Source organism: Gorilla gorilla, chromosome 14 (genome assembly GCF_029281585.2).
Source record: "Gorilla gorilla gorilla isolate KB3781 chromosome 14, NHGRI_mGorGor1-v2.1_pri, whole genome shotgun sequence".
NCBI classification, from domain to species: domain Eukaryota; kingdom Metazoa; phylum Chordata; class Mammalia; order Primates; family Hominidae; genus Gorilla; species Gorilla gorilla.
Window position 1 is genome coordinate 34,780,870 of NC_073238.2, and position 20,855 is coordinate 34,801,724.

At 43.9% G+C, this 20,855-nt stretch overlaps 1 protein-coding gene across 2 annotated transcripts in view; it reads right to left on the reverse strand.

Moving 5' to 3' along the window:
• CRYL1 (crystallin lambda 1) overlaps window positions 1-20,855 on the reverse strand; it is a 120,702-nt gene that overhangs the window by 82,377 nt on the left and 17,470 nt on the right. For both annotated transcript variants that reach the window (XM_004054229.5, XM_055360167.2), the window contains exon 3: window positions 2,282-2,408. In XM_004054229.5, the coding sequence (XP_004054277.1) occupies window positions 2,282-2,408 (127 nt within the window). The remainder of the gene's footprint in view (window positions 1-2,281; window positions 2,409-20,855) is intronic.

The window sequence follows — 20,855 nt, forward strand, 5'->3', positions numbered from 1 at the left end:
CTTTGAGGGAGACACATTAACCAGAACTAATTCAGTTAGGGTAGTTTTGGATGTTTATAGAAATCATATGATAAACTATCAAAAAAAATGGGATGGGGAGACAAAGAAATTTAACATGGATAGATGAATTATTCCTAGGGGATGACTTTACAATTGTTACTGCTAGGAAATTTATAAAGTAGCTATAGAAAGATTCTTTAAAAGAAAAAAAAAAAGCACAGCAAGTTGCCATGCTATGGAATCACAAGTGTATTATTACAAAAGGAAAAAACACCTAAATGTTTGAGAATTAGTCTTTGAGGCTGGGGATAAAATTTGCAGTGCCAGCATTGTAGACAGGTTCAAAAAGCTCTGCATAGCAAACATCTCCAAGAGGCAAAGGTAACATGGTCTGGGAACTCTGTTCAGAGAGACTCAAAAAGTGATTGTAATGAAGACAAACATGCTGAAGTTGGAGATATCAGCCCAGAGTTTGAACAAAAGCATTCTGTGAAATGTGAAAGTAGAAATATTATAATAATAGATCACTCATTAATATTTCAATCACATTATATAACTAAATACTTTCCTTAAAAACTAAACTCATGGCTGGGAGCAGTGGTTTATGCCTATAATCCAAGCTACTTGGGAGGCTGAGGCTCAAGAATCGCTTGAACCCAGGAGGTGGAGGTTGCAATGAGCCAAGATCACACTACTGAACTCCAGCCTGGGTGACAGAGCGAGACTCTATCCCAAAAAAAAAAACAAAAAACAAAAAACGAAAAAAACTAAACTCATGCAGTTTACAGTGGCTCACACCTGTAATCCCAGCACTTTGAGAGGCCAAGGCCAGCGGATCACTTGAGGTCAGGAGTTTGAGACCAGCCTGGCTAACATGGTGAAACCCTGTCTCTACTAAAACTGCAAAAATTGGCTGGGTGTGGTGGTGCATGCTTGTAATCCCAGCCACTCCGCAGGCTGAGACAGGAGAATCGCTTGAATCCAGGAAGTGGAGGCTGCAATGAGCCGAGATCACACCACTGCACTCCAGCCTGGGCCAACAGAGTGACTCTGTCTCAAAAAAATAAAAAATAAAACTAAATTCATGTGAAAGAAGCTTCTCTGCCAAGACCAGGCCTGGAGAGCATCTGTGCTCTTCAGAAGCAACTCCTCTTATAGCACCCGCAACTAAGGGCAGAAACAGATGGCACTGGGAACTCATTAGGAGCCCTCAGGTCTCTTTAAAGACCCTTCAACTTCATACAAACTTCACCATATCAAGAGATAGAGGATAATACATTAGAAAGAGATAAGAAGTTGAAAAACAGTCCTCTCCTTGTGTTCTGTTGTGACACACATTTGTTTAATGAATTTTTAGCAAATTGAGAAATTTAACAATTTTAAGAAATTTTAGAGTCATAGAGACCTAAAACCTCCATCTTCTGTATTTGACCCGAATCTTAGAGCAGCAACTGACCAGAGAACACACACAGCCTTTTCGGTTTGCTTCCAAATTCTCAGCTAGAATATCAACAGAGTAACGACGTGAAATGTGCAAATCTCAGAACACAAAATATCAAGGAAAGATATTGGGAATAATGACTCTTTTAGCTTTAGGTAAATTTGCATAAACCTTATAGCAGTAAGTGCAGCCTTTGAAAAGACAAGGGTATGCCTCAGGATTCTTCAACAGGGCAGGGCCTGTGCGTGGGCACAGGAGCTCCAGGAGCGGGATGCCTGGAAAGAGGGCCAAGCCACAGGGGCTGCTCCCAGCTCCACCTGCAGGGACCACTCACCTCTCCGGGCTCATCCCGCTGTGCAAACAACCCTCAGGAGGATTTCTCTTTTTTAAAGTAAAGTTGTTGGAAAGGCTACATGCAAGTGAAAGGTTTTCTTTTTGATGATGTAAGCTTTTGCTCAATTACATATGAGAACAATAATATAATCTGTCATTTGATAAGATGATAAAACAAAATAAAATAGTATTAGCAGTCCAGAAAACCTATTTTTACTAAAACTGTTAATGCCTCTAAAATACAACATTGTCACCAGAATCCCTAGTGGCCTCGCGGATAAGGCATTGGTCTCCTGAAACAGAACATTGTCACGCTAGTTTGATGAGAACCTAGTATAGAGGGTGGTTTTGAGGACCACATTTCCTATCACATAAAACAAAATCCTGCCCTTGAAGATGCAAAACGCCCACACCTGCCACTGCTCTGTATCCTGCCCTGTTCCTCCGGAGAGGTTGGGAGACAATGTCTCAGGCCCCACGGATGCGGCGCCAGTGTCCTTCACTCACCTGAATGTGCATGGCGCCCTCTACTGCTTCTTGGATATTGGGACAACCACTGATGAGTGACAGCTGCTCTTCCACACTCAGGGAGCCTTTCAGAGAACCTGCCTGCTCCAGCAACTTCATCTCCTTTCTGGAAAGGCAGAGAGAAGGATCACTGTGAGTATTCAACACCACATTTAAAAACAGATAAAGCTCAACATCAGGAATCATCAGGGAAATGCCAAGCAGAACCACAGTGAGATACCACCTCACACCCATTAGGGGCTACCAAAAATAGAAACTAGCAATTGTTGGCAAGGATGTGGAGAAACTGGAACCATTGTGCACTGCTGGTGAGACTATAAAATGGTGCAACCACTATGGAAAACAGATATGGCAGTTCCCAAAAACAGAATTACAGTATGATCCAGCAATTCAACTTCTGGGTATAAACCCAAAATAATGGAAAGCAGGGTCTCCAAGAGATTTTTATACACCCATGTGCACAGCAGCATTATTCACAACAGCCAGGAGCTAGAAGCAACCTAAGCATCCATCAATAGATGAGTAGATAAAAAAACGTGGTACATACACACAACAGAATATTATTCAGCAGTAAAGAGGAAGGAAATTCTGTCACATGCTACAAAATGGATGAACCTTGAGGACATTATGCTGAGTGAAATAAGCCAGTCACAAAAGGAAAAATACTGTGTGATTCCACCTAGAAGAGGTATCTAGAGCAGTCAAAATAATAGAGGCAGGCCAGGCTAGGTGGCTCACTCCTGTAATTCCAGCACTTTGGGAGGCCGAGGTGGGTGGATCACTTGAGGTCAGGAGTTCGAGACCAGCCTGGCCAACATGGTGAAACCCCATCCCTACTAAAAATACAAAAAATTAGCTTGGCATTGTGCCGCACGCCTGTAATCTCAGCTACTCAGGAGGCTGAGGCAGGAGAATCGCTTGAACCCAGGAGGAAGAGGTTGCAGTGAGCTATGGTAGCACCACTGCACTCCAGCCTGAGTGACAGAGTGAGACTCTGTCTCAAAAAAATAATAACAGAGACAGAACTAGAATGTTGGTAGCTGCCAGGGGCTGGAGGTTGAGGAATGGGGAGTTAAGGTTTAATGGGTCCAGAGTTTCAATTTGAGAAGATGAAAACATGCTGGAGATGAATGATGGTGATGGTAACACAACAATGTAAATATACTTAATATACTTAAAATATTAAGGTAAATTTTATTACATACACTTTACCACAATTTAAAATCTTAATTACTTTTTTTAAAATGAAACAATCCTAATGGCAGGGGATGGGGTGGGGGGGCATGTTGGAAACCGGTTCTTAATCCTCTTCCTTGGGTCAGTCCTCTGGGATGGAAGGATTGAAAGAGGGTACCTTATAGCAGAGTAGGCTTCGGGGCATGTGGGTCACCCGGGCCACCATGCTCAGAAGGGCCTGTGCTGGGTTTACTGCTCTGCTGTTAGCTTCTTAAAATTCTTAATATATTTTTGCTTTTTGGGTTTTGTTTTGTTTTGATTTTTTGTTTTGTTTTGTTTTTTGAGACAGGATCCTGCTCTGTCACCCAGGCTGGAGTGCAGTGGCACAATCATGACTCGCCATAGCCTCGACCCCCCAGGATCAAGTGATCTCCCACCTTAGCCTCCCAAGTAGCGGGGACTACACATGCGCACCACCACGCCTGACCAATTTTTGGTATTTTTTGGTAGAGACGGGGTTTCGCCATGTTGCCCAGGTTGATCTCTAACTGCTGGGCTCAACTGATCCTCCTGCCTTGGCCTCCCAAAGTGCTGGGATTATAAGCATGAGCCACAGCACCTGGCCCTAAATTTTTTTAAAAGGAAGGAGAGAATCTTCGAGATGTTTTTCTCATATAAGTAATTTGGAAGATTCGTAATATATCAGCTTAAAAAAATCTACTTATCTTAAAATAGGGCCATAAAACAGCTATCTTATTTTGGAGAATTATAAGGACAAACATACTGATCCCTGCTCAGATCTCATCACCCACAAAACAACTCAGTGTTAAGTACCAAATATCCTGGACCACCATCCCCAGTGAGCAGGCATTTTCAAATTTTCATATAGAACAAATTCCTTGAATTAGAGGCTTATAAAGTTAGTGAGGCCAGCCACAATGTCTCATGCCTGTAATTCCAGCACTTTGCGAGGCCAAGGCAGGCAGGTCACTTGAGGACGGGAGTTTGAGACCAGCCTGGGCAACATGGTGAAACCTCCTCTCTACAAAAAATACAAAAACTAGCTGGGCATGATGGTGCACACCTGTAGTCCCAGCTACCTGGGAGGCTGAGGTGGGAGAATCACTTGAGCCCAGGAGGTGGAGGCTGCAGTAAGCCATGATTGTGCCACTGTACTCCAACCTGGGTGACAGAGCGAGACCCTGTCTCAAAAAACAAACAAGCAAAAAACAAAAGTAAGTTAGTGAAAAATATACAAAACCAAATATGTGTCTTGGCCAGTTCATCTGGAAGTTTACTAGTTGCATAGGGTACTGTGAGGTCTCTTAGCAACAGATTAGAAATTTAAGATTTCTAATAGCTAAATCAAAAAAGAACTGGTCCAAGGTAAGTGCCAGTAAATAGATATCTGAAACATCATGGAGGGAAATATAACAAAAAGGGTCATGAGAAAAGATTCCTCTATTAAGGTAAAAAGGAAACGCAGACATTCATGGGTCCTACAGGGTCCTGCGATTCAGCATCAACAGCACTCAGCACACTTCCCTGAACACAGACTGTGCCTCTTAAGTGGCTTTATTCAGGAAAAGAGAGCACCACGTGATCCAAAGCTCATTTATCATTCACTGTGTAGTATGTTTTGATCCATCTTTGAAAATGTTGTTACACAACTCTGTAAACACTATAAAACCACTGAATTGGACGTGTCAAATGAGTCAATTGTATGACATGTAAATTTATCTCAAAAAAGCAGTAGCATTAATATCTTATTGCTACTGTAACAAATTATCACAAACAGTGGCTTAAACAATACAAATTTATTATCTTACAGTTCTAGAGGTCAGAAACCCCAAGTAGACTAACATCAAAGCGTTGGCAGGGAACGCACTCTTTCTGGAGGTTTCAGGGAGAATGCATTCCTGGCCTGTCTCAGCTTCTAGAGGCTGCCTGCATCCGTGGCTCATGACCCCTTCCCCCTCCATAGCCAGCCACCCCTGCCCCACCTGTTTCTGTCATCATGTCTCCTTCCTCCCTTTATCCCTCTAAGAACCCATGTGATTATACCAGGCCAAGCCAGCTATTCCAGGATAATCTCCCCATCTTGCCATTCTTAATTCAATTACATCTGCAACGTCCCATTTGCCATGTAAAGTTCTGGCTCATCCAAAGCTATGCCAAAAATCTGGACATCTAACTGGTTGCAGGTATATTGTTCTGAGGATGATATGCAATTTGCTCCTGCCAGGCACTTGGGGGCGCTACCAACCAAGGAACCAATCTGAATTCTTGGCTTGGGGGTTTTCCAGATGACACAGGTAGTACGAATTTGAGGATTGCTCTATGGTTATAAATTCTCAGAGAAACTCTTCCTCCCCTCCACTCAGAGTCAATGCCCCCACTGGTGACCCTCCATTTAGGGGATCCAAGTTCTCTTTTTCGCCAATGATGTAGCTGTTAGAGAACTCTAGCTTCTGTCAGAGGTCTCCAATTAGATTCCCATCTTGCACAGACTCGGGTTGGCTGTTACAATTGAAGCTCTAGATTAGCAAGACTGAGCAGCCGCCAGCTGTGGCTGTCAAGCACCCCTTGGAACTGGTGCTCCGAGGCAGGCCTCTGAAATTCTCCATTACCTTCTTGCCATGTGAGCTTACTACCATGACTTCCACAGACTGGACCCCACATGGAAATCTGGGCCAATGGCAGAGGCCCATAGGCAGCCGGTGGTGGCTGCAGTAACCAGCCCAAGGGAAGCCTGAGCCCTATAGCGAGAGGGCGGTCAGAAATGCAGACCCAGGCCAGGCGCGGTGGCTCACACCTGTAATCCCAGCACTTTGGGAGGCCGAGGCGGGCAGATTACCTGAGCTCAGGAGTTTGAGAACAGCCTGGCAAACATGGTGAAACCCCGATTCTACTAAAAATACAAAAATTAGCCAGGTGAGGCTGCACATCCCTGTAATCCCAGCTACTTAGGAGGCTAAGGCAGGAGAATCACTTGAACCTGGGAGGTGGAAATTTCAGTGAGCCGAGATCACGCCACTGCACTCCAGCCTGGGTGACAGAGCTAAACTCCATCAGAAGAAGAAGAAAAAGAAAGAAGGAGAAGGAGAAGAAATGCAGACTTCCACAGTGGGCAGACTGGTTGAGGGCAGGAAGGAGCAACAGAAACACAGCCTGTAGTGGAGTCACCATGACCACAGGCCATAAAAAGTCAGGACTTCAGAAAAGGACACAGCCACCCTATAACTGCCGTGAGCTGCCAGAGCCACTGGCTGACTATCAGAGGCTCAGGTGTCCCCTGAACAATGTCTGTTTCTGTGACAAAGATGCAGCCGCAGAGATGGTGTCCTGTATCTCTTACTCCCTCGCCTGGTATCACAATCAACCCTCATCAAGAGCAGAAATCAGAGTACCCTGTCCTTTATAGCCTGAAAGGGCCTAGCGCAGACTTTGTTTGGAGATTACAACACATTTGAATTTTTCAGTTTTTAACTATACGATTTATATAAGTTTGACCTGCAGCAGCGGCTAAGCCTTGGAGTCAAGATTGGTAAAAGACAACCACACTGCCCATAAACACAACCAGAAGAAAAACATTCATATGGCAGAAGAGCTATTTGTAGCTACCAAGCAAAAACTCACTTCAGCTTAATCGAAAGTTTTTTGTGTTACGGAGGAATAAGTGAGATGTTTAATACTGCGCCCATTGCTTTTCTAAGACTATTTCCTTTTCATAATTTATTTAAGAAATTTTAAATGTAGAAAGAATAATAAACATCCTCATCTCTCCACCCTCCAGAACTAACCACCGCCAATCCTCTTTGTCACTTTTTAAGTAAACAAAACCTAAATGAATCTCTTAGCACCATCATCCCAGCCTCACCCAACCATCTTTCCACTGAACACACACAGGGTCTCTGGATGCCAAGGTCTGGGAGCATAGTGAGTAACCATTGCATCCTTTAGGAAACTATGTCTGAGCGCCTGATGTGCTCAAAGCACCTGCTCCAAGCCTTAGTAGGCCAGCTGTGCGTCTTCAAACCTTTCCACTAATCCAAAGCAAACTTTTAGCCTTTTTTCCCAAAAGTACTGCATGAGATTAGACAGATAATGGGAGAACAGGAGTCTCTTGTTCCTCGATCCTCCAGGGACCACCCCGGAATGAGAATGTCCCATGGAGACAGCAAGCAGTGGCAAGAAAAGACACAACCACTCGCCTCTTTCAGAGCAGACTCAGGCTGAGGAATGTGCAGTGGTGGTTCTGCCTCAGGCCCTTCCTCCCTGGGCAGCACACACAGGTAGGACAGAGAACCTGGGCATGAGGGAGAGACACGGTCACACATTAACCCATCAGCCAACTGCAAACTCCAGGACCCTGCTGTGCGGTCCCGAGGGACGTCCAGTGAAAGCTGCGGAGGAGCTTCCGACATCTGCAGACAGACCCCTGTGTTCTCTTTAGGGCCAACAAATCCACATGCCACAAATCAAACCCAGCCTTTTGGCAATATTTTGTCCCAGTTAGATTAATTCCAATTTTTTTTATTCTTTTGGAAGAACTTCTGCCTCAAGCTTTGTAGAAGACGTACATAAACACCTAGAAAAGATGTGCCAATCAACCGGGATTTTCAAATGCCACACACATACCAGGCTGTGGCATTGCCACACTTAACAGTTAACGTCAGGTTAGAGGCACTAGTAGAAGCCTGCAATGTGCCAGTTCTACCTCTAGAGGTCAGCCTAACACTAGGACTCAAAATACTGGCTCCTAACCAGTAAAGTTAAATTTTTACTTAAAATTAGAGAAAAGAAAATGTTAACAATTCTCACGGTAGGACAGGGTATGGGTGATTTTAATTTTTTTAATGTTTCTATTTTTGAAATGTACTCAAAAGGAGCATGTATTTATTTTTAAAAAAGACTGAAGAAATTGGAACCTTGTGCACTGATGATGGGAATGTGGAAACGGCACAGCTGCTGTGGAAAACGTATGGTGGTAACTCAAAAATTTAAAAATAGAGCCACCATATGATCCAGGAACCCCACTGCTGTGCATATATCCAAAAGAACTGAAGCGGGATCGCAAAGAGAGATTTGCACAGTCATGTTCATAGCAGTGTTGTCAACAACAGAAGAAGCAAGCAATCCAAAAGTCCACCAACAGATGGAGGGATAAACAAAACATGGTTTCACACCTACGGTGGAATCTTATTCGGCCCCACAGGGGAAGGAAGTCCTGTCATATGTCATATGCCAGGCTGGAGTGCAGTGGCGCAGTCTCAGCTCACTACAACCTCCCCCTCCTGGCTTCAGGCGATTCTCCTGCCTCAGCTTCCCAAATAGCTGGGACTACAGGAATGCACCACCCCACCCAACTGATTTTTGTATTTTTTAGTAGAGACGGGTTTTCACTCTATGTTGGCCAGGCTGGTCTTGAACTCCTAACCTCAGATGATCCACCTGCCTTGGCCTCCCAAAGTGCTGGGATTACAGGTGTGACCCACCTCGCCGGCCTAGGATGAACTTTTTACTTAACATTATGCTTAAGTGAAATAAGCCAGACACAAAAGGACAGATGCCATATGACTCCACTTACAACAGGTACCCAGAGCAGTCAAACTCACAGTGACAGAAAGTAGAATGGTGGATGCCAGGGGCTGGCAGAGGCACAAAAGGAGAGTTGTTTAATGGGCACAGAGTTCAGTTTTACAAGATGAAAAAGCTCTGCAGATTGATTGCACAACCATGTGAACGTACTTAATGCTACTCAACTATTATACACGTTAAAATGGCAAAGATGGCCAAACTTCATGAGAACTAGAATTTAGAAATAAGTCGATTTAGGGTATAACAAGCTCATAGATTTTATAGAATGACTTAGAAAATCGTTTTGGCTAGTATATTCCAGTTAATTCATGCAATAATCTAGGTCCTGGACTTTGAATTACACACAGTAACATAAAGCACATCTATTTATCTCTGCTCCCTCCAGAAACCTTAGTAAAACCAGGCTAATAATGGATCTTTTTTTAAAGCACAGACCTGTGCCTGGTGTGGTGGCTTACACCCATAATCCCAACACTCTGGGAGGCCGAGGCAGGCAGATCTCTTGTGCTCAGGAGTTTGAGACCAGCCTGGGCAACATGGCAAAAAGGCTGAGGTAGGAAGATCACTTGAGCCCCCGAGGTAGAGGCTGCAGCGAGCAGAGATCGTGCCACTGCACTCCAGCCCGGGCACCAGAGCAAGACCCTGTCTCAAAAAAAAAAAAAAAAAAAAGTGTAGGCCCACAAGGTCAGAGATTATTGGGAGACAAAATGGACAAAATATGCTAATTTTTTGGAAAATTGGAAATCATGCAAAAGTAGTCAGGTAAATGTTTGAATGAGGTGGAGAAAGCTAAAACTTAGGCATGGGGTTAAGGAAAATGCCAACGAAAAGCAAGTCGCAATAGCTCCTGAGAGACCTGGAAAAGGTCAGAATCTGCAAAGAGGACACAGTGTGAATGAGGAGTGGGAGGTGACAAGAGTTTACTGAAAGCGGTGCCACTCCTAAAGAAATCCAACCACAATAGGCCAGACACAAGAGGCCGTTGGGGGGTGCTACAGATACCAGGCGCTTCAGATAGAGGATACCCTGAGAGGCGAGAGCCATGCGTGCCCACACACCACATACACACAACTACACACACCACATATACACAACTACACACACCACATATACACACTACACACACCACATATACACACTACACACACACCATATATACACACTACACACACACCACCATACACTACACACACACCACAACACACACAACTACACACACCACACACCACATATACACACTAGACCACACCACACACACACAACTACACACACCACATATAGGCACTACACACACCACCATATATATGCACTACACACACCACACACAACTACATACATACCACATACACACAACTACACCACCACATACACGCACTACACATCACACTCCACATACACACAACTACACACACCACATATATGGCCTACACACACCACACAAACACACACCACATACAACTACACACACATCTCATATACGCACTACACACACCACCATACACACAACTACACACACCACATATACATACTACACACACCACCATACATACACCACATACACACAACTACACACACCATATATACACAGTATAATATAAGGATTTATACTCATATTGAATTTCCAAAACTAATGTTTTCATCTACCATTTTTTAATGATGGATTAAAAACTAGTTGTCTTACTTTGATAACTTTGGCATAGAACTTATCACATTTTTGATGCTTTTGGTCACAGTTCTGTCTCTAGAGCTACACACACAACTACACACACACCCTATACACACTACACACACACCACACATACACACAACACCATACACACAACTACACACACTCCATATACACAGTACACACACACCACACATACACCACCATACACACTACACACACCCCATATACACACTATACACACGCCACCATACACACTACACACACCCCATATACACACTATACACACGCCACCATACACACTACATGTACCCCATATACACACTACACACACACCACCATACACACTACACACACTCCATATACACACTACACACACACCACCATACACACAACACACACTCCATATACACACCACACACATGCACATACCTCATACACACACTATACACACCACTTACACACACTACGCACACCACATACACACTATGCACACCAATACACACTACACACACCATATACACACTACACACACAGCCTAATGGAAAGCCAGTGTCTAGGCCCGTGTGTCGGAATAACAGGGTTTTCTTGGAGCATTGATCTGCTCTTTAATATAAAATTATAAAAGGTTATAAAGTTTATGGAAATCTCACCTTATGGTCAAACTGATTAGATTTATTTATAATGTTTTATTAAAATTAGCATTAACATTAATAATATACCATACAAAGGTAAAATTTGGTTTTCTCTTTTGAACAAAATTTTCATGTAAGAGATAAGAGATTTTTATTTACCTTTTCAGTAAAACCACAGAAGAAAACAAATAGAGGGAAGGAGAAAGACAGATTTAGCTGGCCTCATGCTGTCTTTACTAGGTCTTAATGTTTAGGAAACTCAGTCTCCTATCAAAGAGAAAATGTTTTTGTATTATAATTTTGGCCAAATGAATGACTGTTTTATAGTGATTTCTGATCCTATTTTGTGATATCAAGTGTCTTAAAACCTTTGATATTTGACAGACTTCCCAACAGCAAAATATCAAGTTCTAAATTCTCTGACCTTAAACTAACTTTTTCAGCTATTAGGTTCCCTGAAGTCCAAGAGAGACATATTAGGCATATTAGGCTTATTTGTTATGTTAGAATTATTTAAGCCGGGCATGGTGGCTCTTGCCTGTAATTGCAGCACTTTGGGAAGACAAGATGGGTAGATTGCTCGAGCCCAGGAGTAAAGAGACCAGCCTGGACAACATGGCAAAACCCCATCTCTACCCAAAAAATACAAAAATTAGCTGGGTGTGATGGCGCATGCCTGTAGTCTCAGCTACTCTGGAGGCTGAGGTTAGAGGATTACTTGAGCCCAGGGGGCAGAGACTGTAGTGAGCCAAGATCGCACCAGTGCACTCCAGCCTGGGCAACAGAGTGAGACCCTGTCTCAAAAAAAAAAAAAAAAAAATGTGGCCAGGCGCAGTGGCTCATGCCTTTAATCCCAGCACTTTGGGAGGCCGAGGCGGGTGGATCGTGAGGTCAGGAGATCGAGACTATCCTGGCTAACACGGTGAAACCCCATCTCTACTAAAAAAATGAAAAAAAAATTAGCTGGGCGTGGTGGCAGGCGCCTGTAGTCCCAGCTACTAGGGAGGCTGAGGCAGGAGAATGGCATGAACCCGAGAGCAGAGCTTGCAGTGAGCCGAGATCACGCCACTGCACTCCAGCCTGGGTGACAGAGCGAGACTCTGACTCAAAAAAAAAAAAATGTAGGAAGCATTGTCAAATCTGAGATGTTGTTTAGCTCCCTTTGGTTATGTTTATATAGATGTGTTGTTAATGTGTTCCAGGATTATATTAGATTCTTATAATTCTGATATGTCTTAATATGTTGTCAGTAATAATTATGATTTTTATGTTAAATTGTTGTATCTCACAGAAATAACCAAATTTCCTTGTCAACAGTGTCTTTAACTGTGGCTGTCCTAAGACTTTTGTCATCCACAATTGTTGTTTTGTGTTGATTCTTCACAAAAAGTGACTTATAATCAGCTACGATCCAGGGCTTGTTTCTTTGGGGGGAGTTCATGAAAAGGACTCTTGAATGCAAGTTTCTCATAACTTTGGAGATTGTGCCATTGGATGTGAGAGAAAACTTCCAGTGCACTAATGGAAAGACTGATGTGTTCACAAAGATGGCTAACTCAACATGAAGCAGAGCAGGAGTTGTCTGCATGGACGGAACTAATGGAGGACTGAAATAACTTTTATGGCTTTTCTTGTTTGAAATATTGCTCATTCTTTTTGTTTTGTTTTTCAGAGTCTGAAGAATTTTTTTCTTTTGAGTCATCCTTTAAGTATCTTTTAAGTATAGTGAGTAGAGTATACTTTTGTAAACAGAATTTGAGGCAAATTCTGACTAATTTATCCAGAATTTATAAACTATTTGTGAGTATTCTTAATTCATGGCAATGTGTTTGTTTGCATACAGTTAATAACAACATGTTTTCTTTGGTAATGGGACACAGTTGAAGGAACTGGTTGTTTTCCCAGGGCTTTGACTAAAATGGCCTTGTGAAAGGTTCTAGCAAAGCCGGTTTAGGAGAGCCTATGAGAACAGTGATTCTTGTTCCATTTTGTGTGGGTAATCAGACCAAGTATATGGGACTGAAGCTTATTTTGCAGGTAGATTGGTCCTGCTGTGATTTGTCTTTGTGAAAGTGGTGGACTGGAGAAAAAGATTGTGTTTCAGAAGAAAAACTTTAGTATTAGATTAGCCTTTGATTCCTGGATGGTCATGAGGTCTTCCATGGTATGGAGCTGCCCACAATGCCTCTCCTCAGCAGGAAGGAGACAGAAAGATGGATGACCAGATGCCCCATGGTTGAAGAATCTATAAACAAGAAAGGGGAGACTGAAACCCACTCAATTTTTTCAGTAAACATAGAAATTGATCCTTCTTGCCTTAAAGCTTGAAATTTCTATTGGTTTTATCTGAGTTCTTTCCTCAGGAAATTACTTCAGGCCTCTCAAAAAAAAAAGTATTGAAGAACTGAAACTTACCAATCACATCCATACAATGAGACTCCAGGCCCCTCATTGACCATGATTGCTTCCTTGCCCCTCCCTAGTTCCTGTTTTCCTACACAGTGCTACATTTCTTTCCTGCTATATAAACCCCTGATTTTAGGTGGTCAGGGAGATGGATTTGAGACTGAACTCCCATCTCCTTGGATGCAGCAGCCGATTAAAGCCTTCTTCCTTGGATGTACTCATCATTTCAGTCATTGGCTTTCACTGCTGTGAGCAGCAGGACCTAGACCAAACTCTTGGTGTTTTGTTAACAAAACCACATTATGAGGAAAGTATTATTATGTCTCCATATCCCAGATGAGGAAACAGATTGAGTGAGTCACCCAGCTATGAAGGTTGAGCCAGATCTGACTGCAAAGCTCACAGTCTGGGCCGCTGAGCCACACCGGACCCCTCTGCGCTGCTCACTTATTTTCACACTGTGCTGCCTGCTTTCTATCTACAGTATGACTCCACATATATGCAGCTTCCTGAGGAATAAAGGGCATGGCTAACATTTCTTTCAGAAATCTCAGTGCCAGCCTATTGTGAACTCCCAAGGGGATTTCTGGCAGGGTCTTCGGCTCCCACCTATTCCTGAAGGTCTGAGGACCTGAAGAGCTAAAGATGGGGAAGAAGGCGGCAGACATGGAAGATCAGGTAAGATTAGCTTAAGGAGGTGAGTCTACCTCATCTCCAGCCAACAGAAATCCTAGAACACTGGAGGCAAAGAACAGAGAGCAGTGAGGAAATAGAAAGGCCAGGGATTGCTTCCTTATGGGATGGCTGTGTTGTGCTGTCTGCTTTGACATTGACATTGCTGTTGTTTCTAGGCCCTGATTATGCAGAGGCAGAGGGCTGAGCCAGACTCCACCCGACTCCAGCCCCAGGGATCACTCTAACTCCAGACGGGCAGGTTAAGTTGAGGCTGCACAAAAATCTTCAATTAAGTTACTGCAATGCAAAAGAGTCAGAAGACAGCCCAACCACACAGTCCATGTGGCACGGTGATAGTGTGTGGACACTAACAATCATGGCAGGTGTTTCTGAAGTTGGGAAGAGGGCAGAACACTCAAGTTTTCATTAAGAAGAGTAGCTCCAGACTTATGTTTGACAGCACAATGTTTTAAAAATCTGGCATGCGTATCTCCAAAGACTACCTCCAGTTTGCCCAGGTCTCCACCCCACCCCATTATTCACACCCATTAGCAACCCAGCCCCCTTAGACTTCGGGATCTGCAAACCTTGTAGTGAGGCATGTGAACTTAAATGCACTGTAGGAAGAAAGAAAACTACCTTCTGTCGCACAGGAGGGCTGTGGGTCTGCCTGCCTGGCTCCACACCACTGTGGCCCATCGGGGTCTCTGCCCTCCCCGCTTCCCCCTCCTCACTCAGGTCTCCTCCCTCCGGCCGGGCGAGGTGGCTCACACCTGTAATTCCAGCACTTTGGGAGGCCGAGGTGGGTGGATCACGAGGTCAGGAGATCAAGACCATCCCGGCTAACATGGTGAAACCCCATCTCTACTAAAAATGCAAAAAAAAAAAAAAAATTAGCTGGGCGTGGTGGCGGGCGCCTGTAGTCCCAGCTACTCGGGAGGCTGAGGCAGGAGAATGGCGTGATCCCGGGAAGAGGAGCTTGCAGTGAGCCGAGAGCACGCCACTGCACTCCAGCCTGGGCGATAGAGCAAGACTCTGTCTCAAAAAAAAAAGGTCTCCTCCCCTCCTCTCTCCAGGCCAGTGGTAACACTGGGATCTGGGTAGCAGGGAGACAGACAGGGGAGGAGAGGGCCTGCTTAAGTGTCAAGGCAATCAATTTCACCAAAGTTTACACTGGAGTATCAAGGCCCGGTTAAAAAATGGGGTACTTTGGTTTCCTGTTCACCTTGTTGGAAACCTCACAGGGAGACAATGGCCAGTCAAGGTAGGAGTCACACAATTCTTGAGTCCAATCCTTGACAGCACCTACACCTTCATAGCCCAACCATGACTGCTAATGTGCACTGGTCTAGATGCACAGCACGCAGGTTCATGCCGGAAGCGCGCAGGATCATGCCGGAAGCGCACGGCCTCAGCATATGCAGCAAGATCACTCGGAATCCTGCCGCCCAGAGTCAAAGTATTAATATTTTGGCTTCTCCCCAATACTATGGATATATAATTAGCATATATATGACTTTTACAAATCAGATAAAACAAGGCTATTTTTATTTGGGAAGAAAAATAAGGCAAATGAAGCAATTATTTGATCTGTCCTAATGACAGCTAAGTGATAGCAGGATCTGTGAACTTACAGGGAAGTCAGATTGAACAACCCGGCTGAACCCGCAGCCACTGCCATGAACTTTTGGCAACAGACACGGGCTTTAATAATTTTGGCTGGCTCAGCTGGGCTCACTCATGCGGCTGCAATGAGTAGTGGGTTGTCTGGGGGCTGGTCTAGGATGGTTTCCCTCATCTGTTTAGCAGTCGGTGCTGTGCTGGATGGTGCTGGCTGGTAGCTGGGCCACACACCTCCCGCTGACTAGGCTGGGCTGACCGGATGAGAAGGGAAGAAGGGTCCCCAGCAGGAAGCGAACGAATCTCAATGCACATGCACTTTCCAGGCCTTCTGCTGTGCATGCCACATGTGCTAATAACCCACTGGCCGATGCAAGCCCGTGGCTAAGCCCAGAGTAAGGGGGTGAGAGTAGCAAAGTCACAATGCACAGGGGAGTGCAGACAGAGACGGGAACAATTTGTGACCATACTCAGTTATTCCGGCCAACAGTATGTGGGAAAACTAAAAGTTTCAAATCAGGAGAACAGACCAATCCAGATCAAAACACAGTTCAAGATTAGGCCAGGGTAGAGACCTAGGTAGCAAGTTAAAAACAGGCCAGAGACCCAGTTACTGGAAATGCCTGCGTCCAAGCACAAGAAATTCGGTCACTTAGGAGACACAGTACAGGCCTACCTAGTTTCAGAGATCACTGCTGGTGGTTTATTAACTCCTAGTCCATTCAGAAAGATGATTCACTTTTAGGTGGAGCTGGGTGCCAGGGTGACCATGTACAGATGGTGGAGAAACCAAGATCGAAGGGTACAGGCCCCTAAAGATGGCGATTTCAGATAGGGACTCAGGCCAGACAAGGCAGTGTGTTTGGCTCCTGGAGTTGGGGTGGTCACCAAGATGTCAACACAGCCTAAGTCAGGGCGGCCTGGTCCCTTGAGGACTAGAATGGCCCACCTGCTACGTGGAAATGAGTCTAGCTCCAAATCTTAAGAATTAAAACACTCCTGATCTGTAGGTCCGTGTTACAACTTTGTTTACTTGATTTGCTTTTCTTTTTTCTTTTCTTTCTTGTTTTTTTTTTTTTTTTTTTTTTGAGACAGGGTCTTGCTCTGTCACCCAGGCTGGAGTGCAGTGGTGCAATCTTGGCTCACTGCAATCTCTGCCTCCCAAATTCAAGCGATTCTCCTGCCTCAGCCTCCTGAGTAGCTGGGATTACAGGCGCCCACCATCACGCCCAGCTGATTTTTTTTGTATTTTTAGTAGAGATGGGGTTTTACTACGTTGGCCAGGCTGGTCTCGAACTCCTGACCTCAGGTGATCCACCCGCCTTGGCCTCCCAAAGTGCTGGGATTTGCTTTTCTTCTTAAAACACAGCTTCATCCTCTAAACTTCTTACTTGAGACCTAATGCATGCCAAGCACCGGGCATACAATGGTGAACGAAGACAAAGCAGTAAAGTATCTGCTAATAAGGTTCTCCAAGGTTAAGCGACCTTCTATTATGAAATGTAAACATGCTAAGTTTTAAGTTTCTTACTGTGCCACCCTGTTAGAAAAAGATTAGTCTTAGATGACAGCTTTTTGTTTTTCAAGTTCACTAAGATCCCTTGGCATGGTATGAGTTGTGATAATTTCTTTTATCTTCTAATGTTTTAATATTTTTTTAAATCAACTTCCCCCCGTTTAAGTTCATTTTTACAGGTTCAGAATCCATATGTACCATTTCTACTATTTAATACCATTAGTTTTTAATAGGTCTAACACACACAGAATATTCATGCAGATGTAGTGAAATTTCAACCACATGACATTTTCTAATATGAAACGTTAAAAAAGAATCAGAATATGGCTGGGCACAGTGGCTCACACCTGTAATCCGAGCACTTTGGGAGACCAAGGCAGGTAGATCACCTGAGATCAGGAGTTAAGAGACCAGCCTGGCCAACATGGCAAAACCCCATCTCTAATAAAAAATACAAAAATCAGCCGGACGTGGTGGCACATGCCTGTAGTCCCAGCTACTCGGGAGGCTGAAGGAGGAGAATTGCTTGAACCCAGGAGGCAGAAGTTAGAGTAAGCCAAGATCGTGCCACTGCACTCCAGCCTGGGCAACAAAGTGAGACTCTATCTCATCAAAAAAAAAAAAAAATCAGAATATGGGAAGTGGGCCAAACTGCAAGGTGGAATAGACGGTGAGAAAAAAGCGTATGAGGAATATGACTGGAAACATTACCTTCGGAGACTCTAGAAAAGGTTCCTGTGACTCAGTTGAAACAATTGCTGAGCTAATAGGTTCAGGCTAGCAGGTTCAGGCTCTGGGGACAGGAAACGTGCCTGTTGCTTATTTCTGCATCCATAATGGCTAGTACAGAGACCACACGTCACTGCATAGTGAGGGACACTGGGGGTGTGATGTATGGTCTGTCCTGAGAGAGCCCACAACCTACAGTGGTAGACAAAGACCACAAAACAGGGTGTCAGGGAAGATGCCTGTGGACACAAGCTATTTGGACCCAAAAGTCAATGCAACCCGATCGGAAAGATACATCATTTATACTTCTTGACAAAAGGATTAAGTTGGTTTTCCTTACATTCCTTTTGCCTGATATGTGGTCAGGGACATTTTAACCTTGGGGTTTCTGAACATCTAAGCACCACAGGTCATACACGGTGTTGTGTTGACAAGAGTTCACAATCATTAACCTCCTGGTCTCAGAACTCACTGCACTGACCAAAATACTTACAAAAACAAAGTTTGGTCTCAGTCCTTTTACCTTGGACTCTCTGTGCAGGAATGGTACATTTGAAGATCTTGTGATTTAAGAAAGAGAAAAAGGTAGCTTTATTTAAAAGTCACTCAAGACTAAGAATCCAGTACTTCCTAGGGGGTGCAATATGACACGACATAACTGGATTTTCCTGAAGTTATTTGCCAGTTATTTGAGAAGGAAGAGGTAGTTGGTCACAAGATATCCTAAGCTTCCCTTTTCCTGCCAAAGAAGTACAACCAGTTCTGCATATTTAACTTAGCTTAAATGTGTGTGTTATAAAAATAAAGTACCTGCTATTGAGGAAAGATTTGTATGTACTCCCTTAAAATCCTAGGTACATAAGAATTCAGTACATTTGCTTCTTCTAGAATATGACTGCTAACAGTCATAAGTTATTTAGGTTTTTCTGGTTCAAAAATCTTACAGACTGTATCTAAAAGTTAAATCTAATCAGGCACTAATGATATTAAGAAATACAGCTCTTAATTAAGCATAGTAGGATAACAGGAAAGCCTTTAACCTGGTTTAAAAAAAAACAAAAAAAACTTATCCACAACCCTCCATCATTCAGCATCATCAGTCCTGATGCCTGAAAGGACTTTAAAAATCTTTAATGATGCATCTAAAAATAAGGCCTAAAACACAAATACCCAAGAAATAGAACAAAGGACTTTCAATTAGGAACCGTGGGATTTTCTCTTAATTACAAGTGGGTTGGAATTGGCTTTACAGGATAAAAGATGAAATGCTAACAGAATTGAAAAGTCTATGGTAGCAGGGGGCAAACTACAGCCCACAGGCCAAATCTGGCCCATCTCCTATTTTTATATGGCCTGTGAGATAAGGATGTGATATGGTTTGGCTGTGTTCCCACCCAAATGTCATCTTGAATTGTAGCTCCCATAATTCCCATGTGTTGGGGGAGGGACCTGGTGGGAGATAACTGAATCACAGGGGCAGGTGTTGCATATACTGTCACCAGAAAACTGATTAAAAGTCCACGCCCAGGCTGGGCACAGTGGCTCACACCTCTAATTCCAGCACTTTGGGAGGCCAAGGCGGGCGGATCACAAGGTCAGGAGATCGAGACCATCCTGGCTAATACGGTGAAACCCCATCTCTACTAAAAATATAAAAAATTAGCTGGGCGTGGTGGTGAGCACCTGTAGTCCCAGCTACTCCGGAGGCTGAGGCAGGAGAATGGCATGAACCCGGGAGGCGGAGCTTGCAGTGAGCCAAGATCGAGCCACTGCACTCCAGCCTGGGCAACAGAGCAAGACTTTTCATCTCAAAAGAAAAAGAAAAAAGAAAAAGAAAAAAGAAAAAAAAAAAGTCCATGCCTGGCCAGGCACAGTGGTTCACAACTGTAATCCCAGCACTTTGGGAGGTTGAGGTGAGCTGATCACTTTCAGACAAGCCTGGACAATATGGCGAAACCCTGTCTCTACAAAAAAATACAAAAATTAGCTGGGCGTGGTGGTGCACGCCCCTAATCCCAGCTACTTGGGAGCCTGAGGTGAGAGGATCACCTGAACCCAGGAAGTGGAGGCTGCAGTGAGCCAAGATCACACCACCCCACTCCAGCCTGGGCGATGGAGACAGACATGGTCTCAAAAAAAATAAAATAAAATAAACGTCCGGGCCTCCTGAAAAGCCAGGATAGCCCTCAAGGACAGAAGGAGAAGCATTTTTTAGCAGCCACCATTTCCAAAGTGGAGCTTGCTATGCTCTTTAATACACAAATGTGGGAATAAAAGATGAATTTAATTAAGTAGATGTAATTTACTTAGGAAGACCACAAATTCCTTAACGTTCTTTACAATTATAAAATTAACGGCTTTTTTATTATCAATAAATTACTTCCTATTGCTCCCTAAATCACCTCCATAAAACCAAATATTAAGCTGTTTGTGTTACATTTCCTGTGATGCCTTTTAAAAACATTTTGGGCCGGGTGTGGTGGCTCACGCCTGTAATCCCAGCACTTTGGGAGGCCGAGATAGGCGGAT